Source organism: Falco cherrug, chromosome 9 (assembly GCF_023634085.1).
Source record: "Falco cherrug isolate bFalChe1 chromosome 9, bFalChe1.pri, whole genome shotgun sequence".
In the NCBI taxonomy this organism is placed as follows: Eukaryota; Metazoa; Chordata; class Aves; order Falconiformes; family Falconidae; genus Falco; species Falco cherrug.
In genome coordinates, this window is record NC_073705.1 from 41,816,386 (window position 1) to 41,839,126 (window position 22,741).

General features: G+C 39.1%; 1 protein-coding gene across 20 annotated transcripts in view; it reads left to right on the top strand.

The window, feature by feature from the left end:
- ANK3 (ankyrin 3) overlaps nucleotides 1-22,741 on the top strand; it is a 374,167-nt gene that overhangs the window by 160,321 nt on the left and 191,105 nt on the right. For 8 of the 20 annotated variants that reach the window (XM_055721316.1, XM_055721317.1, XM_055721320.1 and 5 more), the window contains exon 1: nucleotides 5,526-5,900. The exons of 3 other annotated variants lie outside the window; for them this stretch is intronic. In XM_055721316.1, coding sequence (XP_055577291.1) covers nucleotides 5,787-5,900 — 114 coding nt within the window. In that variant the 5' untranslated portion in view covers nucleotides 5,526-5,786. Of the gene's footprint in view, nucleotides 1-5,507; nucleotides 5,901-22,741 lie in introns of those variants that run through there. 9 more of the 20 variants (XM_055721328.1, XM_055721329.1, XM_027817154.2 and 6 more) reach the window with 5 other exon arrangements.

Below are 22,741 nucleotides of genomic sequence, written 5' to 3' on the forward strand. Positions count from 1 at the left end.
CTGGGGTGTGAGCGTGTTGTTTCCCTCTCCCAGTTTGTTTGCAGGCAGATTTACGATGCCTTCGTGGTGACCTGGGACAGCTGCATATTTATTGTCCCATCTTCTCCACCCCTGAGGCCATAGGTTGAGTGAGCCTTGAGTCAGCTTTTGAACTGTCCCGATTTACAATCTAAGTCTTAAAGGTGAACCAAAATCAGTAGTTGCTTTCTTTAAATGTCATATCTCAAACTGGGAGTTTGTGACAAATTCGCAGACATGTCAGCCATCCTTGTATCAGGAGTGTGCTGGACTGCAGGAGGTGTAACTTCATCAGTTAAGCCAAATTGTGTCATCCCTCCATAGAGGAATAGCAATTTTGCACTTGATTCTGCGAGAGTGAATATGCTGCTTTGAGCTTGTTTGAGCTCAGAAGGCAGATGATGTGTCTGGAGAGTGCTTAAAAAAGCATATTCCATGACTATTTTGTGTGTTGGGTGTTTTTGGGTGTTTTGAGTTGTTTTGGGGGTGGCTTGTAGGCTTGTTTTTTGTTGTTGTGGTGTTTTTTTGGTTGTTTCTGGGTTTTTTACATTTACAATTGTTACCATTTCTACTTTAATTTCCAATGTGGGCAGCAGGGTCATTTAAGAAGCAGTAAGCTTCTTGGTAGGACAGTACAAATATCCTCGGCTTCAAATATCTGGCCATTATCACTGCATCCCTGAATTTGTGTCATTTCCAAAGCTTTTTTTAAGCTGTTATGCCCTAAAGAAGTCAAATAAGAAATAAAATGTAATTCAATAAAACTCCAAATCTTATACTGTTGAGAAGAAATTAAGGGCTAAGCACTATAAAAATAGTCTATAAAACGCAGTTTAGATATTTCCCTCTCTTTGTGTAGTACATGCATCCCTTTCTGACAGCGTCATGTTTCCTCAGAGTTTCTCTGGGATCATTATTGCCAAAGCAGAATTCTGCTAGAAGATGCAGGTGGTAGGGGAAACCTAATGCAAGATAACAGAAGGGAAAAGCAATCCACAATTTTTCTTATTTTCCATTCATTTACTACTTAGTGACCTTGATTTTCTGAGTGTTTGGAGATAGGTCCATCCTGCCTTGATATCAGATTTGTGAGAAAGAGAAAAAAGTAAAATTAGATGCTAAATAAACTTTTAATCTTGTCTCATTTGTTTTTTCATTTGGTTTTGAGACACAAGGCCTGCTAGTCTGGCATGGGCAGACAAATCTTATGAGACTCCTTTAAAGTGTTCTTTTGAGTTAACTAAGTTTCACATACAGCATTTTTTTAAAAAAACAGAATTTTTATTTCTTCTCTTAGTCTTCTCCCAAAGTGTTATTTTCATGAGTTGGTAAATTGATATTGCCCTTATTTCTATTATGTGATATTGCCCTTATTTCTATTATGTCTTCTTTCTTCTCTTTTTCTTCTCGCTTCCACTGCTTTTCTTAACAAAAAAATCCAGAGCAGGGCTACAGCAGCAGAAAGATAGACTCCCCTTCCCCCTTTTATCATTTGTTCTGTATCAGATAAATTAGTCTTAAATTCTTAATTTCTGAGTTAACAAGAATTGGCTGTACTTTTCTTAATTTGTTTTCTTTTCCTTTGCTCTCTGCTCTTTCTATTCTACCTATAACGCTTCTTTTCATCTTTTGGAAAATGTAAGCATACTTTGTTTACCAGTAAGAGCTGTCATAGTGACCTTCTAGCACTGTGTGTGATTATAAACCTTTTTTGATCCATAGTGATCTAAATAGTGTAAATATTGAATGTTTCTATGGTTTTCTATCATCCCTAAAAGAGCTTAGATTATCATAGACCTAGTTTATGGCATATTGGTAAACCAGTATTTTCATGATTCTCATTTTTTTTTTTTCTTGTGCTGCATAATTATTTAAAATAAATGTAAAAGTGATGGTACTATCTTTGCTCCATAAACTGCTGACTAATTGAAAAATTAACTCAAATAATTAGAATAATTAGATTGCAAACACTTCCCCCCCCCCGCCCCCTTGTGTTTTTTCAAGATCTGCCTCAATGTTGTATGCGAGTGCTCTTTTGCAGTCTCTCTTGAATCTGGTTTTAACAGTGGGACTAGCGGCTTAAATTGAACCAAACACCACACTTTCAAGTTGATAAAATCACTTCTCAGCCATTATGACTTTGTGAGTAGATGAAGCTAAGTAGACATTATCCTTGCGCTAACAGAAAGTGTAAATTTCCCATTGTTCAACTAAGATACAGTTTATCATCCTTTATCAAGACCCTATGGATTCTGCTGAAACACTCATTGGCATTTCATTAACTTTGTAATTAAGGGTGAAATCAAATAGCTTAATTATTTTACTGAAGTCTGAAAAGAAGCACTTAATGAGGTATTCCGGTACCTAATTCCCTTGAAGTGAGTTATGACATATCTGGCATGAAAACCTTCACGCTTCATCCAACTTTTGTCTGGTAGTGCCTTATCACCTTCCAGTGAATGATGCCAGTTCACCATTTCCCCAAAAGCAGAAGTTATACATGTACAGTCTCTCTTCCACAGGGATCTGAATCTTTTACACCTTTTCTGTAATCTCTTTTCTGTTTGAGACTGTTCCAGCCTGCAAACAACACGGAATCTCCCTAGTATTGCACAAAATATAAAGGATCTTTTTTTATTATTATTTTGTTTGACTGTAACTTTGCTAGCTAAGATATAATTTCTCAAAATCCTGGCTTGAAAAGTAGTTTTTTCTTCCTGAAATCTAATTCAGGAGGAGTTTGGACTCTGCAGTTCAAGCAGGGATTGTAATCCACATTTAACAAAAATAAAATCTACGTGCTTGGTCCAGTTGGTTAATTAGCTGCAAAGATACTTGGGATGAAACAGTCCTTATCTGTCTTGTAAAATCCTTGCATTTATGCATATCTCAAGGGATTAGGTGAGGCCACTTATTATCCTCATTTGTTAGAATTATTCTCATTAATAAAAGCTCGGGTTGATTTCTACCTGCATAGAATATGGCCTGTGCATAAGGTGCCGTTAGGGCTTTTAAACTGCATATGTGCACATTATTCTCTGTGCCTACATTTAAAAAAGTCTGCTTTAAGTATTTTAAACATATAGCACTTTATAATACGTTATTTGTATTTCCATTTAATGAGGTTATTTAGGCATAAATTACAGGCTAGTATGGGTAAAAAGTTTATGAATGTCACAGGATTAGCCAGCAAGCAGTGAATGACAGCAGCATTCACTTCATTTTGGCTTGAATAAGAAGTTGGTTTCCTAAGGCAAAGTCTCATGAGTTTTCCAAATCCAGATGGAAATGTGCTGGGAATAAGAGGGATCCAACTCTACTGAATTTTGTTGAATCCATTTTCAGTTCTGGTCCTGTTGTACTTTCTAAGCACTTCCCTCCTAATAACAGCGTTCTGTCAGACAGGGGAACGAATGTCAACTTTATTTTACAGGGGAAGAACTGAGCTTCAGAGTGAATAACTGCCAAGGTCACGCAGGCAGCTTGTGAGCTAGAGAGTGTTTTGCCTTTTTTTTTTTTTTAACTCCTTTTTTTTCTTTTTTTAAATAGGCACAGGGTGGTCTTCCCTTTCCCGCTGAAACTCCACCAGCGTCCCTGAGATAGCTTCTCCAGCCCCCTAAGTCAGCAGCTTTGCCCAGTTCTCCTCTCCAGTAGGGCTCCCGTGGTACAAGAGTCTTCTCACTGCTGCTCTGTGCTTCACTGAGCAGCTGGGCCAAAATCCAAATACCTGCCTGAATGTGGCCTTTGACTGCTTGCAGTTGTGCCTTACAGTTGAAAGCGTGCTTTGAGCATCCTTCAGAGGATACTCTTTGCATCTTTAAAAATAGAAATATGTTTATTCAAGCTTCCATAGTACATGAAGAAGCAGGAATTTACTACTACTGGTTCAAACCCAGGCATTGCCCAAGTGCAACACTCCTCTTTCCACAACTTTCCAAAGGCAGCATTATATGAGTCTTCAGAAGTCTTTCAGATGTGGAGGAGGGAGGATTAGGGAGAGGTACATGGTGGTGTGTAGGTACGGGGAGTTTTGAATACAGACAGGAACCTGTGATTTTACTGCATCAGGAAGAAAGATCCCTAAGGTCACGTAACTGTGGTTTCCATCCTTGCGCATTTCTTAAGTCATTCCATAATAAACAACTTTTAAAACCTAGTTTATTAGCCTGTGAACAGTAGACAAACAGTACACTATGTAGCTGCCTTTTGGACAACACAGAGTGTGTTCAAGGTAGTTTGTTTTGGAGATTTAAAATGTTGTTTTACTTTTAGCCATGTTATGTGAAAACTAAAGCAGTGGATACATGTCACTTACCGGACCTCAACAACCTGGATTGAGAAAACTTCTCTCAAGTTCAGGGGAAGAATATATACAACCCTGTGAAACCTTTCTGGATTTTATGTTACACTCTGAAGATTCAATAATATTTGGCTAATTGCACTTCAAATTTAAATGTAACTTTATTTTTACAGCAAATTCTGTTTTTTTTCTTCCGGAAAGAAATGCTAGTATGAAGTAAAATACATCAGTTTCACTTGTGGAGACTTTTGGTTCTGACCTGCAAGTAATCAGACTGCCTTAAAATGCTCATCTTCATTACTGTGAGGTACGCTACTAGGAATACTGGGAAAGGTTAAAAACAGCAGTCTCGAGGCAATCTGCTGATTGTTATATTTGTGTAGGAAAAAATATGGTTCCTTATTTACTAGATGCTTGTTCTGTGTTCATCTTAGTAAAAGATCCTCCTGCAGGCCTTAATACTGTTGCTATTTTACCTCCCATAATGAATATTCAAAAGCTGCAGTCATTGAGGACTCAGGTGGCAGAAATAGTAAGATGATTGAAGCAAGCCTTGACATAAAAGCCTAAAAGTACATTTCCAACTACATGGAAATAGTGCTGATTTTCCTTTCTGACCACGTAAAGACGACGCCAGGAAATCTCCCATGAATTAAACGCCTGTTTCACACAGTAGTGTGATTGCATCTTTCTTTCTGTATGATGTGTTGTAATAAGTATGTTTAAAAAAAAAAAAAAAAGGAAAAAAGACAACAGGGCTTTCTGTAATCCTCTCTCACAAAATGTATTGGAATTGAAAAATGGGTATAAAGGACACACTGTTAAGATATGGCAATGCATGCATTGTTTTCTACATAATGCAGTCAGGGTCTCCATGGTAAAAAGAAATTTTTATTTTATTTTTTTGTCACCATCAGCAGTTAACCTAAAGTAGGAGCTGCTCCATTTCATTATAGGTTAAATAGCTTACCATACAAAACTAGCTGAGAAATGTACATCATTAACACTGCATTTTTTAATAGGTTTTAAAAACACGCTTTAGGATTAGTGAAGAAAATACATTACAGCATATGTTATTGTTCTGGAATTTTTTTTAATAGAAAGCGCTCCTATTCAGCATTCCCCCTTCAGTGGAGTCACTTAGACACTTCCAGCTGGTGGCAGGGGATACAGCCATAATACAGCTTTCTCTGTCCCAGCTGTCTTTTTCATTACGTTAAATGCATTACGATGGCTGCACTGTTTTATAAAGGTTCAGGTACAGAAAGGTATAGGAAGAAATCTGCAACTATGTATTTTTGTAGTGGCTGCAAGCTTCTGTGAGATCTCTGAATCCTGAATGTGTTCCTGGCTCTGGTCACAGATTTCCTTCCAATCACTGGAACATTTGCTGTAAGGGCTGGCTAAAGGTGCCCGAGGAAATCACCTTTTACAAGGGAGCATTGTTGTAAAGGATTTTTAATGCATTATGGCTCATGCAGCATCACAGTTAAAGAAAAACAGGGATTTAGAAATTAATGCTGACGAAGAAACTGAGAAAAAAAGAAAACACAGGAAAAGATCCCGGGATCGCAAGAAAAAGGTATCTAGATCTGTGCCAAATTCTGACAGGGATTCTTTTGTTTTAATTTTCTTACCTTGCAGTTGAAGTATCAAAGCTTGTTCTTGCGTGTAACTTGGTAGCTGTCAGAGTAATTTGTTAACATTGTAAAATAGCATTGATAACCATGGCTGTGGGGTTTGCAAAGCAATTGAATATTTAATTGGATATTAGTTGATTGCAGTGATGATACAGAAGGTGTGCATTCATTTCCCAGATAAATCACTTGTGTTACTGTGATATGCAAACTGTTTCTGAGTTGAAAATAGTTAGTAACCATGATGTGAGGTTAAATGCTGAGCTTTCTTATAGGTTTACAGCATAATAGTTTAGCCTTACATACATGTACTTAAAAGGGATGTGTGTGGAGGCAGATTTTTTTTTTCTTTGTGTTGGGACTGTGTCACATGTTTGGCTTCTGAAACATCCATTTTTGGGATTATGTTACAGAAATAAGGTGTATCAGTGTTTCTCTTTTTTCCTAAGGGTGAACTGTTTTACAGAATTGGGCTTTAACAATCTGTTTTTAGCAACTTTCTTTTGTTAGGGAAATATGTGACTGAGATTGCAGAGCCTGGATTTTCTTTGCTGTAGATTTGTCTTAGCTGCAGAAAACCCTCCAGCAAACTAGGATTTGAAAAATTCAGCAGGCACTGCATTGCTCATTGTTCAGTTCAGGAGCCTCTGTGTGATTCCAGTCTTGCTGTTTCTCTCTAAGGTATAAAGCAAAATAGTTATGGTTTGTGGCATAATGACAGATAAAGAGGCCAGCCACTTTGGCAGCTCTGTGGATATGTCCTTAAAAATGACACCTTGTACTCCGCTCCATAGAAATAAGGCCCTGCCATGATTTCTTGTCTTTGGCTGTATTTTATTATAATTTTTCAAGAACATATCAAGAAGCCAGTTGTCTTAATGGAAACCTGGGTATGTAGTATTTCTGCGTGCCTTTGTGAAATCCCCCTAAGGGGGGACCGGATAATCTTCATATGCTCAGAGAAGTGGTGCATGTGCTTCCTAAATGACATGTAGATTTCCTCTAACATATGTGCATCTTTTGGTTGGGTGAGAGTCAGCATTTCCCTGCCCTTTTCTTTTCTTTTTTTCCCCTCTGCCATGGCAGTACTATACATAATGAAAAGCACTAAGAAACCCACTGCCTTCTGTTCTAGTGAGCACATTAGGAGACTGTTTAGATGGCTGCAGCGAATGTACTGCAGCGTGTTAACCCTAGGTATTTTTTCTGTGTGAATGTGTACATACAGATCTTCTGAATCACCTTCCAATACAAAGGAAAGTGAAAAAGTAGGAGTCTGTCTTTGGGGGCAATTTTGAGGTGCTGCTGTTTGAAACTGACCCGAATTGGTGAGGTTTTTCCTGTCTGCTCTTTAGGTTGTGTGCAGGTCTGTCAGGGTGGGTTTTCCCCCCCCAGCTGAAAACAGCACAGCAGTTAAGAATTCTAGGAGCTGGCCTGTCAACCATGTGTACCTATGGCTTGTGAGCTAAGATGTATAGTCTCTTAGCTAACTCTACTCATGATGCAGGAAGCCCACGTTGTGCTTAATGTGCTCAGTTTCAACAATAGCGTGCCCAACTATAGCTATGTACTGTCTGTATAAGGGTACTTTCTCGCCGATTGCAATTAGAACAATATAGAAGGGATGTGGCAGTGAGAGGCTCTTGATTCAGTGAGGTGAGACAATTGCTCTGTGGACAAAAATGCTTTATTGTTTATACAACACAGGGCTGTAGAAAGGAAATGTCTTAGCAACCAGAGTGGCACATGAATAAATATTATCCTATTAAACTCAAATGTGCGGATTTTTTTCAATGTTTTATTTCTGTATCTTAAGAATGAGATTAAATAGCTTTTGCTGCACCAAAGCCTTTTTTGGGGGTTCCCTTCACCCCCAGCCTCCTCATGTCACAGTGGAATTTGGTAACTTATTCCAGTTTCTTTCTGGTTTTCCTTAGGACTTTGCAGATTCAGGGCATGTAGAGGCTCTCTTTCCTAGGAAAATGGAGCAAAAAGCTGCAACTGCTTCACTTAACATTTATACATTTGGGCATCAGTCTTCTCATAGCAAAGACATGGTTTTACCACCCAGTACATAGGGCGTAGGAAGCCAAATAATTGTGGTTTGCCATTTTGTACTTTCCTGACTATTTAAAACATTTTCCCCCCAATTTTTCCACTATGAGTTGTGAGTCACTTCTTGTTCCTCTGCACCACCCACAAGCAAGCAGTACTCGGGGTTTTTTTTTTTTTTTGGTGATCACATGATACTGCACAAAGCTAACCCTTTGCTTAAGCAGTATACAGAAATATCCTGTAGGGTCTTCCAGTCACATTGGAACAACAGAGAATGCTAATGTTTCTGGATAATTTATACATTAAGGACACCAAGGCAGCCAAAGGTTAGAAAGTAAGGCTGGTGGGAGCACCCGGTGTCCTAGACGTGATGATACCAGCAACAGTCATGCTGATTTATGTTCCTATTTAGTTTGAGGATTGCAGTCTGAGGGTAATATTTCACTGCTTTTGACTGGTTAAGCAATTTACAGTGTAATAATGTTTCTGTTAAGGCTTGCTTCAATACTTGTACGAGAGAAATGACCTTTTTAAAAATACACACAAAACAAACCCCTGTATGATATCCAATCCCATTTAATTTCAAGGTGAGATATTTTCAAATTGCCGCACTGAGCTCTGTAGAGACACTGTGCTTGTGTGCCCTGTGGGCCCACCATGCTCTTTCTGTTTGCCTGAATTAAAGACATTTCTAGAGGTTCAGAGCTTAAATAGTTTAACTCACGTAAGAGAAAGAGATGGGGCCAGCAACTGAAGTGAATACAGTGAGGGGGTCTGCACGATATACTTTTCCTGTATATTTTGTTCAGCTTTATATTACAGCTTCAAGCAGTTTTGCCTCTGTATGGTTGTGCGGTGTCCTACACTGCAAATAGTTTCAGCACACCCAAGGGCAGACCTGAGCTTTAAATGGTATCACAGAACAAGCCAAGCCACCCTTAATAATAGGGGATTGATAGAACGGCTTGCTTGATTCCTTATAGTGTGGCTCTGTTGTGCATGGTTTGGTTTGTGAAAACTAGAAATTGCTTATCCTATACTAATGCCTGGAAAGAAATTAGTTGCTTAGTCAGTGCTGTTCCTAAAATAAAGGTGAAATCTTATTTTTTTATGTTCTCTGTTCGGTACATAGTAGACAAGAAGGGCAGGTCTTGGCACATACTCAATGATTTATGTTTTATACAGTATTCAGCAGGACTGAAGTGGTTTCCATTTGCATGTAGTGCTTAGGAGCTGGCATGTTCTTTGGGAACACAGAATAGCTTGATCATAATGCAAAGCCTGGCTGCTGCCGTCTCTGAGATGTTAAAGGCTGTTGCTGTCACATCCTCTGCTGCTACAAACTTGTGTGCAGCAGGGAGAGTAATGGATGCCAATGTCACAAATCCTGGTAATTTCATCGTAAGGCTCAGTGTTTGAAGGTTTATACTTTCAGGTATGCTGGAAAAATTGCCCTGCAATTTCCTAATGGGTATAAATTGAAATGCTGTGTCAGGAATGATCAACCTGTAGGCGGGCAGCTGTTCATGTGGCTTCAAGGAGCTTGTGCATCTTCTGGGCTGGGCTCTGTGCCTGGCTGTAAGGCCTGTGGGAGATCGCTTGGACTGCCCAAGGTAGCAGAGCTGGAAACACCTCCTAGGGGCAGCGGGACCCCAGGAGGGCATCATCATATCCTAGCTGGAGTAATCCTACAGCTTCCTTTCCCCTCAGTTCTCTTGGGGCTGTCAAATGTTTTATGGATCTCAGCCATGCCAAGGTTTCATGAGCCTGAAAAAAATCAGCAGCTGCACCCCCACAATTAACCTGAGGAAAGGGTTGTGTGCATACCAGCTTCAGCTCAAGTGGCTTCTTCAGTTTGGTTCACAGTGATAATCAAGCAGGTTTCTTGAAAACAGGGATACTTCTTTCTCTGACAGGCATATGCCCCTGCAATGAATTGCCCTGTGGTTTTAAAAAGAAGTTTGGGTTGGAACTGGTGCAGAGTTCACATGCAAACAAATCTATCAGTTATCAAGTAGAGCTTGAAATGTGAAGCTCAAGGCATTTACCTCAGGTAACAAGTACAAATCTCCATCCATTTTTTAAAAAAATTAATTTCATTAGTTTTAAACAAATCTCAGGATCAGAGAGATCTCTTTCATGGTTTCCGAACAGTTTGTTGACAGTAGTAGAATCTACAGAGGTTGAGCACAGATGATTGTTTCTTAATTCATTTGTGTTAAGGCACAAACCAGGCAGATGTTGCTCTACAGTCTGGGAACATGACCTACGCTAAATGAGGAGATTGTGTAGATTTAGGGCCTGAAGGAAAATTTGCGAAGTCAGTGAATCTTTCCTAGGTGTAAGGAAAATTTCAGTCATATCTTTGATTGTAGACATGATGCTCTGTTAGAGGTTAATCTAATTAAATATTTGAAAGCTATTTTTGATAGATGTTTAGGGGCACTGGTGGATGGAGTATCTCTAGCAGCATTGAATTCTTACCAGCGTGGGGTTTGGTGGTTAAAGAGTGTTTCTATTCAGTTGGAAAAACAATTCCTTCTTTGAAGATGACCCCCAAAGGAATGAAAAGATTACATTGTATTGTGTGGGTAGCACTACAGCATCATTTGAAGTGGGCACTGCTCAGTGTTACTTTGCTGTTTATAAACCCAGAAATGTTTTTGCACTGTAATACATTCACATTTTTATTTAGGCAGTTTTAAAACATTCACCTTTTCCTCTTCACCTTCTTGATGCCTCAGGATTGTGCTGTCACAACAGATGGCCATTTGTTATTATGCAAATGTCAGTTTGGGTTGTAAAAACCGTGTTATGCTTAATGTTACCAGCTCATGGTGGGATGAGATGGGGAAGAGGGAGGACTAATAATGGATGACCTTACCATTATAGGAAGATTGCTCGGTGACTTAGACTTAGAGTTGGACTCTCAGTGAGTGTAAATCAATATTGTTTCAACTACCTGGCTGTTACTGATGGAGTCTTTTATCCTTCTGGGTTTTCTATCCAGGCTGGGTTTTATTTGGGGTTTTTGGAGAGCACTGAGGGGCAGAGCAAATGTCTCTTCTATGGTAAAATGGATGCTTTTGAAGCAAAAGAAAGTTCAAAGCTGGTGTTTGATGAACAGAGATATTTATTTTTTTAAAAAAATCTCTTTATGTAGTTATGAATATTCAGCCCTGTGCCAGAAGTCAAAGCACTGCTAATTTCAAGCTCTTAAATTGCCTGAATTGATGGCTTAAGCATGTTGTGCATACTTTGATACAATTCCATTCACTAAATGTTTGTTACGGTGAGCCAAAGGATTGTCAACCAACGGAACTGACTGAGCACCTGCTAAAATTGAGTGTTAGGCTCAATCACACACAGTTTGACTGAAAGGGGGGGAGGTTTAAGAACCAGTGTCTTGGTGTATGTGATGTGGGTAGAAGAAAGAAATAGAGAAGAAAAAAATTTGCAAGTTGTATTAAAAAAAATATAATTCCCACACAAAACCTGATGTATTCTCACTTTGATTTGAGTGGAAGCTTGGGCAATAAAGGGCGAGATTTGCTGCTAATCAGTAATCTTCTACAGCTGTTTAGGCCACTGGTAGAGTCGCAATAGGGATTTTCTGACTGAGGCAGTAGGGATAGCGCAAGACTCTGTTGTAAAGGCATAGAGAACTGTAAGGGTTCGGTTGGGTCCAGCACGCCTGACAAGTTGGAAACCTCTTTGGCCTTCTACTAAATAATGCCTCCCCATTAGACTTGAATGTGTGGGGACCCTTCTAGGTAATGAGCTCAGCTGAGATGATACAGCTGCCCCACACTGTTCCTGTCTTCAGTTGTCTAACGTGGGCTATAGCCCTGTATATTAAATGGAAAAGATAAGTGTCTTCAGAGGATAATTCAGTGCATGTAAGTGAGACGAGTTAAAGCAATGTCCTCGTTTTCAAAGGTATTGAGTATCCTCCAGCGCTGCAGCTTCAGCTGAAAGCTTTGGGCGTTCTGCGGATCAGGCCCTGGCATCTCTGGTGGATGTTTGGGATTGTATAACACTTTTTAAAACCTTTCTTGTGTGTCTGTTGCCTGAGCATGGTATTTGTGTGGAGCTCCACTTTATTGGCCGGTGCTCCACAAGGTGGCTAGTTACTGATCTCCACGGAAGAGCTCAGCATTTGTTTTTATTTTTTACAGAGATTGGTATCACTTTATGTTGACTTGGAAGGGAAATGCAACAGAATGATTTTTTTAGTATTTATTCAAGTAAGACTAATGTGGACAGGGGAACTACATTGAAATAAGAAGATTGTTTTGTTAATTGAAAAGAAAATTCACTTTGGGATGTGTTTGTTTTAAAAAAATCATAATTTTGCCAATAAGCTGAAGTTCTCCATTATTTAGAAAGTTATGACTGTTTAGTAACATGAATTTGTCCCACATGAGATTTAGTGCTCCGAGACACACACAAACAGTTTAATGCCTTTGTATTATGTACCAGAACTAAAACTTTATTTTGCCTTTGTAGTTGCAGAAAGATACAGGACATATTGTACTATATAGTCATCTTCAGCTAAGCATTATTTTAGAAAACTTTGTTTTAATGACCCGAATGATGTATTTTACCTAATATTTTACTTGTTCAGCTATGTTTGATTCACAGTTTTGGATTTTATCTCATTGGGCAGTTGAAGGGTCTAATATATTATATGTTGTGCCATCACAGTTTATGTATCAATTTTAAATCTCAGTTCAAGTGTTCATTTCAGTATGTTCATAATTTTTCACTGAAAATAATTCATAATTAAAGAGATAAGTACAAGGTAGAAGGGATTTATTTATGTTTCTGCTATCCTAGTTTGTGCAGAATATATCCTACTCCATATTTATCCAACCGGAATTAACAGGACTTTAGTTACTTCTTGATAAAAGTGGTAATATTCCAAGGCCTCTCTTAACACACCAATTTCTCATGAGCACATGCAGGAAATGAAGGTCAGTACCTTGACAGGTATCCACTACCCCATCATGGCAAGTTATACAGACACACAATCTGCATATGTCATAGTGCCTGATGGAGGCTACCTCAACAAAATCTCCATCAGGAGTGTTAAAATTGGTGTCTCTGGTGACCCCATCTCTACCAGGAGCCAGGCAGGCTCCCAGGTGTGCCTGGTGCTTTATCTATGGAATCAGTGATTTGTAAGTACAAAAAACCACTGTGATCTTGTCATTTGCTTCCCTTGGGAAGGAGGGGACGCATGTGTCACTTTGATATCTGATCCAGTGTCAGTCGAAATCACTGCCTGCTTTCTGCAAAGAAATCAGTGATGGCTTACAGAAAACTGTGGTTTGTAGATTCTGAGCAGATTTCTGAACAGCTCTCAATTTTGGTGCATATCAAGGGAAAAAAATCCCTGGTCACTAAACAAGCTTCAATTACATGTATGTATTCCACACTCATTTGTTATACCTTTGTATATATGTATAGGTGGAATGAAGGTATAATATGCCAGTTGTTTGTATTTTTGTAGAATATGGAAGGTATTTTTGAAAGCAGAAAAGCCTATGGGGTTTTTTTTGTGAAATCCTATCAGCTCAGCTCTGCGCTGCAGCCCCATCCTTAACCCTGGAGCCTCTGCCTTTTGAAATTAGGTGTTGTTAAGTACCCAGGCTCTGCTGGAGTAAGAGAGTTGGGAGGAAAGTCGGAAGAGGAGACAGGTAGTTGCTGAGTTGAGTGCAGTGAAAGGATTTCCTGGAGCTGCTGAAGTGGCTGGTTTTGCATAATCATATTTAAAAGTAAGCACCATGATTGTGCAAATCCTTGAACTCTGATAGATGAAAAGCAGCTAGTAACTAATCTGAATTCAAGTACTCATGTAGTTCACTAGTACTGAGGAGTAATCATGGGGTGTTACACAAATACTATTCTCCACTAATGATGATGATGTGATCCACCAGACTGGGGGATGTTGCTCTTGTAAACAGCTGCTTGCATGGCATCTTTGAGCTCTCACTGCTGAAGAGTTCAGCGTGAGTAAAAAAACTCATACCCTCTACAAGTAAAGGATTTATGTGCAGCAAAACATACATGTAATGCAGGTACTATGTGAGTCAGTTTATATGTGTGCAGGGTGAGAGCAGGAGGCAAGGTGGTGGTCAGGGATTTGGTTGTGACTCCCCAACTGTGTGCTTTGCACCAGTCTATCCATAGCTCTGAGTCAGACATCTCCAAAGTGTGTCTGCTTCCCACAGTGAGTCTCCATCTGTGTTAGGGAGTGCTTACACTGGGAGAAGTTGTGTGGTGCTGCAAGGGGGTTAATTTCAGAGGAAGCATGTTCCCTCTGCTCCCCTGCAGCAGCACCTGGAAAGCCAGGCTCAACCCATCACCAGTGCTGTTGGCCAGTCTGGGTCCTTAGGGAGAAGCTATCCAAAAGTTGTTAGTGGTGTTTTCAGAAGGGTACACTATGGGGGTGTATATAAACAGCTTCTTCATTTATGTAATTTATAGTGTGAGCCTGTTCCATTGCTGTCATTAATTCCTAAAGGAATTATAAATCCTTTTTTTTAAATGAAAAGACAATTTGAAAGAACAAGTCATTACAGAGAACAGATCAAAAAGTTAAATGCTCTTTTTAAAGCTACTGCAACTCTTCTTTTGAAATTCGTCAAAAGACAGCATCACCAGTAATTTCTGCATCATGTTCTGAGTTCACAAAGCTCATAACAATTCACAAGTCAGTGCAGTTGTTGATATCGACCTTTCAGTTAGAGCACACTGATCTGCATATCCTAAAGGAATATGCTTCCTTCCGTAAAGGAAGTATTAAAATGAGAAACCACAATGATGCTATCCTGTCTGTACCCTCTAAATAAACCATGATTTTGCCTGCCCTATTTGGTGTTGGTAGAAGATACAGTTGTGGAATTCACTTTCTGTTCAGCACAATGGTTCGTTTTCTGGAGGTTTACTTTTAAATGTCAGGACTTAGAATATCCCCACCATTGACGTCCTTTGGTTAAACAAGATTGCCACAGCTAGCTCTATGGTTTTCCTTCTCAGTGACGTGTCCTGTAGCTGCCAAGCATCCCCATCTGGAGGTGGTCTCGTGTTCTCTGGGAACTTGCAGAAAAGCAAAGCTGTGCAGTATTCACTGAATAGGTATTCCCTCCATTTCTCAGCATGAATTTACAGGGCATTTCACTAGGAGAAAAGCAAAGGCAGAACTAAGCTACTGACTATAGCAAGCTATGTATAACTTTCAAGTCATTTTTCCAGGGTTGTAATCAGAGTGTCTTACAAATACAGGCGTTTGGAGCTTTGGATGAGATTCCTTCATAGGTTGAATAATTTTATTTTCTCTCAGAGAGTTTTTTTTCTTTCTCCTGTAACTGCATCACCACTCCTTCTGGACCCTACCATGGTATCTCTGAAATCGCAATCACTTCCCATTTATTAATCACTAGCTGAACGTTTAGCATTTGCAGCCATCTCATCAGCTGAATTTGCCATTGGCCTGTGAGGAAATATCAGTGTCTGGGTGATCTGAGTCTGTAATCTGTTCTTTTGCCCCATTTGGATTTATATGAATCTAGCAATCGTCTCTGGTGCTGAGGCTAATGTTTCCATGCCCAGACTGTAGGGTAGGAAAATTAATGCAGATATTATTCAGAAATAGACTGCTGACTGGCCCTTGAAGCACAGGCAAATAAGCCTGGAGTGCTTTCCACGCCTGAGGGGAAAGATCCCCCAAGAGGAGAGATATGTGTACCAAGCACGTCATGGTGCAGCAGGTTAAAAAAAAGCCTCAGTCTATGTGTGAGTAAATGCAGCACTTTGCTGTAGTGCTGAGCAAGACTCCCCCAAAAGAGGATTTATTTGGCCACGCGTAGCAGACACTATGGTCTGGAAAGTAGCTGTGGAAAGTTTCCTTTTTCTTACACAAGACTCTGAATATCGCTCAGAAGTGGGTGGGAAAGGCTTTATTACATTTTTACCATCTAAGCAAAGAAAACATTTTCAAGGAGGATCAATGAATGCAGTGGATACCTGCAGCCCTAATTTTTTTCATACCACTTAATTTGAAACCACCAGCACTTTAAAAGCTGTTAAACATTAAAATTCTGATAACTAGAGACTGCTGTTTTTCTACCAGTCTGAAAAGATTAAAAAGATGTTGAGCGGAAAACATCTCTCATGACAGTGGGTGCACAATCAAAGTTTCTAAGTAGGGCAGCCTTAGGAACAGCCAACGCTTTTTAACAGTTATGGGAAAGTGTATGTTGTTTGATGTTCCTATCTGATACTTTCCTGTCTGCTTTTTTGTAATGTCAGAATGTCTGATTATGCTTAAAGAAGGCTTAATAAATGTTTTGCACACTCAGCACACACTGCCCACATAAAAATATGCAAACTTCCAAGTCTTTCAAGCAACAAACAAACGGTAGGGGATTCTCCCACTGCCTCTTCCAGTTTGATCTTCAGCAGTTTATTCAGTTGCTGGTTTTCCTTTCTGTAAAATCTCTCCATATTTTTCTTCTTACCCATTTTAAGGTTCTCTTTTCAAATTACAACACTGACTATTTTTCTGTGCTTGACATAGAATATATTTTGCATGCCTTGCATAAGGACCATTGCTACAATATAAGGCCTCTGCAGGGTTTATAGTTTTTAATGACCTCAGAGCTGCTCAGTGATGCCCTGGTGTGTGACCTATTGGCTGTGTCCACAACTTTCAGGAACGTTTTTGCTGGTGTCTTGCCGTAATTCTGGAGGAGAAATGTGGTTTTTAAAGAAGTATATGCTTTTTAAAAAGCTTTTGGTGGTGAGGAAGCATGCATGGTAACAGTTCTAATTATGACCCTTGGTATTCAGTATAAATTTCCAATTCATTGTTACTTAGATTAATTTTCTTTTACAAAGTATACCAAGCCATTGGCTAAAGGCTGTTTTAGAATGACTGATGATACTAGTTAAGTTGCAGATAGAAACACATGTTGTTTCCAAAGAGTTTTTAAAGCTCTTTCTGAATCCTTTCCATTTAGCCCACCCAATATACAGGAAAATTGTCCAAATCCTGGTTTTAGAACTGCATGAGTTTAATCTAAAATGGCTAAATGTAGTGCATTTTATAACATTGTGTGTATCCTCTTGTTGACCGAAGTGCCCGTTATCCTTGAAGCTAAACTCACTGAATTGTGGTCAAGTCATAGGTCCAATTAGAAGAACCACTGAACATATGCAATAAATTCAGCTTGAAAGGCCACATGCACAATCTGCCTTGGGTTGGAAAGCCAAGAGATGCTGTGACCAAACAAGATCCGCAGGGAAGCTGTTCAAAATCACAGCCCTTTGTTCCCAACAGCAAAGCTGCCCCTTTCTCCTTGTTTACTACCAAATGCAAATGAGCAAACAAAGCTGGTGTGCTTTTAAAACAAATCTGTTTGAAGGAAGATGAGAAAAAAGGAATTAAAGCATTAGAAAGGGCCTTGATGTTTGAAATGGGAGCAGCGATTAAAGGGGAGATATACAGAGGGAGTGATTGGGGCAGCTGACCTAGAAATTTGGTTGTATTTTGGCTGTAACTAGCTGCTGGGAGTTGAACCTCTTGTTTTGAGGAGCTCCTTGTTAACCCACGATGTTTTGCTCAGGCTGAGTCAGTAGCTAAAACCCAAGAGGGGAGGAAGCAGAATAGGACAAAGCCAGCAAAAACTCAGTCTCTACTGGGGACTGGGCTCCAAACCCTGCAGAGTTCAAGGAGGCCTGTGGTTCCTTTCAGGACAGTGCAGATAGGCTCTATGAGCAGTACAGGTGATGTATGGGTGATAAGATGGTTAAAGGGATGGCTCTCTTCCCTGAAAGCATCAGCCATACTGCAAGGGAGTGCTGCCTGCGGGGCTGCTGCTCTCTGATTGCATTGCTGCTGTGAGACTGCAGTGGTCCTTGTGAACCCCTCCTCCCTAGACAGAGCTGCTGGCTTGTTAGGGGGAGAAATTCAGCTATCAAGTAAGCAAAAAGACAAAACCCCTCCAGCTTTATATAGCAGGGTGAGAAATTAAATTGACTGGAGGACGTCCGAGAGATTACTTCTGATTAAGTCCTTGAAAAGATAAGATCTCTTATCCATTACCTGGTTGCATGAATTTATACTGTGGATATGTAGCCTAATGCTTTGTCAAGGTCCACATACAAAGAGTAACCACAAATTAATCAGTGCTTGTCAGTTCTAAGATATTTCTGGTACGATATTGAGCAATTCATTTACACCTACAAAATAGCAATTGTTCCCTAAAATAGCAGTCTGATAAAAAAAAAAAAAAATTGTTAAAAAGTTTAGGGGTGAAAACAAAATTAGGCTTCATGGCTTTCTGTGTGTGTCTTCTTCATTTGCAGTAAAATTTTCTCATGTTTTCTTGACAAGTCAGAATCTCTGTCCTAGTTTTTGCAAGACATGCTCTCTGTGCCTGCTTGCCTGTTTCCTAGAAAAGAGTTGTCTGAAAGAATTGCCTGAAAAAGGAGCAAAGGTAACATCTCAAAAGGAAAATAAAATCACAGATCATATATTCATATTAAAACTAAACAATATCTGAAGGAAAGAGTGAGGAAATATACAAAGTGAAAAAATAAAACTGGATGAAGAATGGGAGGAGACTTTACAAAGCTAGCCAGCAAAATCCCTGACAGAGCTTTTAGGGGCTTCTGACTGGCACTTTGCAATACATTGTATCTTCCTGTGGGTTCAGTTTTGTCTTAGTTATTCAAAACAGCATTTTTATTATTTTAGAAACATGCATGTTAAGTAGCAGCAGTTGGTTTTGTTAATATCAGGTTTTTAATGCATTTATTGTTCAGATGAATATTCAGTCCTTTGCCTTTCAGATAGTTTTGCTCATGCAAACGTGAATCGAACATATGAAGTCTAATTAACATAAGGGTTGCCCGGAATCAGTTTTATTTCACAGGTAGCCAGTTACTGTGATTCACTGCTGTGTCTGTAGTTCTTATATTTGACAGTAACAGATCAGGGCTGCATAGCTTTAGGGAGGATTTTTCTAGCAGTACAGTAGGATTAATATGTAGCAACCTTATTTTGCATACAACCTGCTGTTTGCTGAGAAGACATTAATGGCGGCTCAGGGGAAGTGTGGTGGCAAGAGAGGATGAAGTCAGAGATAAATCAGAGGGAGTGTATTAACCAGCCTCAGAATGACAATATGCACTTTTTTGCAAATGGCAGAACCAGAATGTTTAATAGCAGAGCAGTGATAATAATTCTGGATTTCAAACTTCCTTCTGAAATGAGAAAAGGGCAGTTACATTTTGTGGGAGACTGTTGATGGCTGTCCTGGCGCTGCACACTAACAGTCCAATGAAGCCAGTGGAGGAAAGCTGGTCCTTCGGCCTTTCATTGTTAATATACTGCTGGCATTTTAAAGAACATTTTTCTTCCATTCTGATGTATGAAAAACGTTAAGATTTCACTGTAAAAGGTGCTGCATGTTTTTTAAATATAGTTACATTGTACTCTAGAATTACTTCTAAAATTATTTGACCCATGGGCCATGGCATTATTGCCTTTCCTGAATGATGCTGCCAAATGCAATGGGAGTGCATGTGGGAAGGAGTCAAACCACTTGTAATATACCCTGCAAAATGAGGGGAACTCACCTGTCTCATCAGAAGGAGGGAACGAAATAAATCTTTTCCTCCAGAGAACTAAGCTCACTTGCATTAGATCAAGGAAAGGTTGTCTTTGCTTTGCTTTTAAAAAACTCTAGCTGCAAAAGATGTATCAGCTGTTGCAATTGGAATGCATAGAAAAGAATGATGCCATGTGCTGGTCATAGATTGCAGTTTTCAGAAAGCAAAATGTTTTGCAACTAGATGGGCTGATCAGCTTAGGTGTTTAGCTGACAGGAAAGCAAAACTTTGGTCAGCTTCTGGTTTTGAAATCTTTAAATTTTTACTTCTGCTTTCAGCCAGAAAAACAGACAATACAAAGTTGAGCTGTTGTTTCTCAGAGCTCACAAATGACTAAGCAAACTCCACAATATCTTTGTTTCTGTTGTCATGGGTCTTGTTAGTCAAAAGTACTAAATATTCTGGCATTAATCCAGCAAACTACTTAAGCGTGCACTTAAGTTTATTTGTAATTCAGTTGAGTACAGAGGGAGGACTGTCTGCTTAAAGCTGAATCCAGTCTTAAGTGATGTGTTGAATGGGGGCCATGGCGTTTACCCCATCAGAAGCGAGAGTTTAGAAGAAAAGGTCCATCCTGAAACGCTGTCAGTTATGCCAGCTCTGTGCAAACAAGGTTGGGTGCAAGCGCTTGTGAGCTGAAGATGATGTAATTTACCATGAAATGTAGATTGAAATATTGATGATTCTGATCTACTAAAAAAAATTGGCATTTCAAAGACTTTCTTTTCTTCATAGGTGAGTATTTCTTTTTAAACCCATGTTATCAATATTTGTACCTCAGTAAATGATGGTCAAACACTGACAGCGAGAAAACCTTGGAGGTGAGAACAGTAAGTCCATCAAATAAGGCAAGGAAGGCCACTTAGCACTAAGTCACAGCTGATAATTGCACTCATATTATTGATTTAATCATGCTTATTAAGCAGCTAATTAACTCATTGTATAACTGGTGTTACAGAAGTATTAATCCAATATATAAAGTGCAAGTATATAAATTCTCCTTTGGGCAGTTATTTGTATGCCAAAAACAAATGTAAATTTGGAACGTACTGGCCAAAGCCTAGCAATTAATTCAGGCCAATTTTTTCAGATAAGAATTTCTTAATTTGAAAAATAGAGATTTTAATATACTTAAAGTCACAAATTCGATTTAAGCCTAACTAAGTATTTGTCAGCAACATGAACACCAAAACAAACTACAAATGCTGACTTAAATTATGAAAATTAAAAAAAATCAGCCACTTGAAAGCTTTGTTTTGGCATGTTGAACTAAAGGGTTTCATTTTAATATTTTTTTTTTGTTTTGAAATGTCTTTGGTAGTGTTTTGGAAAGCTGAAAATTTGGATTTGGATTACAATGTGTCATTTATATTCAGCAAGGGATTCCTAAAATAATTTCTGTGTAATCTGGTGATTTTTTCCCAGATTTTGTTTCATTGCTGTGAACAAAGGGAGCCATTTCAATCACTAACACTGCTGTCTTTGCAACAGCCCTCCATATACATCATGACCCTATAGCAAATTCAGTCTCGTGAAAACTATTAAGGATCAATTTACCCTAAAACTGGAAGTGAAATGAAATATAAACCCATGGTGATGGCAGTTGGGCATGTACTGTCATTCTTGACAGCTCTGCGATTCTGGAGACTCAGATAAGCAATAAAATAGTTAAGCATTGGTGTTATTCAGATGAGCATGTTCTTTCTGACATAGCACAAGTACATCTCATAAAGTGGAGTAAGTTAATTTACTAAAGTTTTTCCTAAATCCAGGAGCGAAAGATGAACATCTGCATTACTGTTAATACGGGCATTTTCATGCTGTGTGCTCTTCTAGTGACTATTCCATTCAGTGTTAGCAATGGTATCAATACTAATTGCAATTAACTAAAATCTGGGCTGCCTGCTGAACTGGGGGTAAATTATGCACCTGGAGGTTGGAGGCCCTCCACCCCTCCCATCCCCTGCAGGGGAAGGCTTTGTACAGAAGTGGCTTTCAGGGTGAGGCCAAGTGCTAGAGAGAAATGTATCAGTTGTGTACACATGTTGATTTACACATGCCTGTTTCCTTTTTCAAGACAACAGACAATTTTTTAATGTTTTGAAACCTTTTAAAAACTGGTTTAGGTCAATGGATTCAAACCTAAGATTGCTAAGATGACTATTTAAAATCACAGCTATTATCTATTTTCATTTCCTCTGCGGGAGAGTACCCCAAAACATTCATTATGTGGAGGGTATAATCTCTGAACAAATGACATGGTGGAATTAATGAACAATTAACTATGATCATACGTTATAAACAGAGCTGATTAGAATCCACACATGCCTGGGTTTTAAAAGACTCTTTTTTGACTCAGCTTTGTGTTGCTGAGGTAGGACCATGCAGCTCTCATTTCTTATTCATTGTGTGAGCATAACATCATTTCCTCTGAGGTAAGGCTACATCTCTTAGTTTTCATGGCAACCAGACAAAGAATTCATCTATTCTTCAACTTCTATGTGTGGGGAGGGTAGGGGTGAGGAAAATAAGAATTTTTCTTGGTAATTTTCCTCTTACCAGTTTAGCTAGTATGCTTAAGTTACAGACTTTCTCTCCTAGATCTTAGCCAGTCTTCTCCAATATCCCATGTGGTGATTAAATCAGAAAGAATATTGTAAAGCTGGAAGAAAGGGAGAATTTGTCCCCAGTAGTTGCGGCTGCATGGTGGTGTATGCAGCATGGAATGCAGTTACTGTGCTGTGCAATTCACTGTCTTCATTAAAACAGACAAGCGTCAGGTGAACCATAGAAATTCCATCTGCATTCGAAGTGGGCTCCATGCATACTGTTTACACTTTATTCCGATCACTTTATTTAACTTCCACATGTATGTGTTTAATAAATGAATACCATTATGAATTATGATGATTCTTTCAAAACAATAATGTCAGATACTGTGATCAAGAATATTTTCAACCTTAAAGTGAAAATGCTTCTGTCATTTTAAAATAGAAGCAGGCCCTGAGCTCTCCTAATGTCATTGGGGACGGGAGGATTTGTTTCAGAA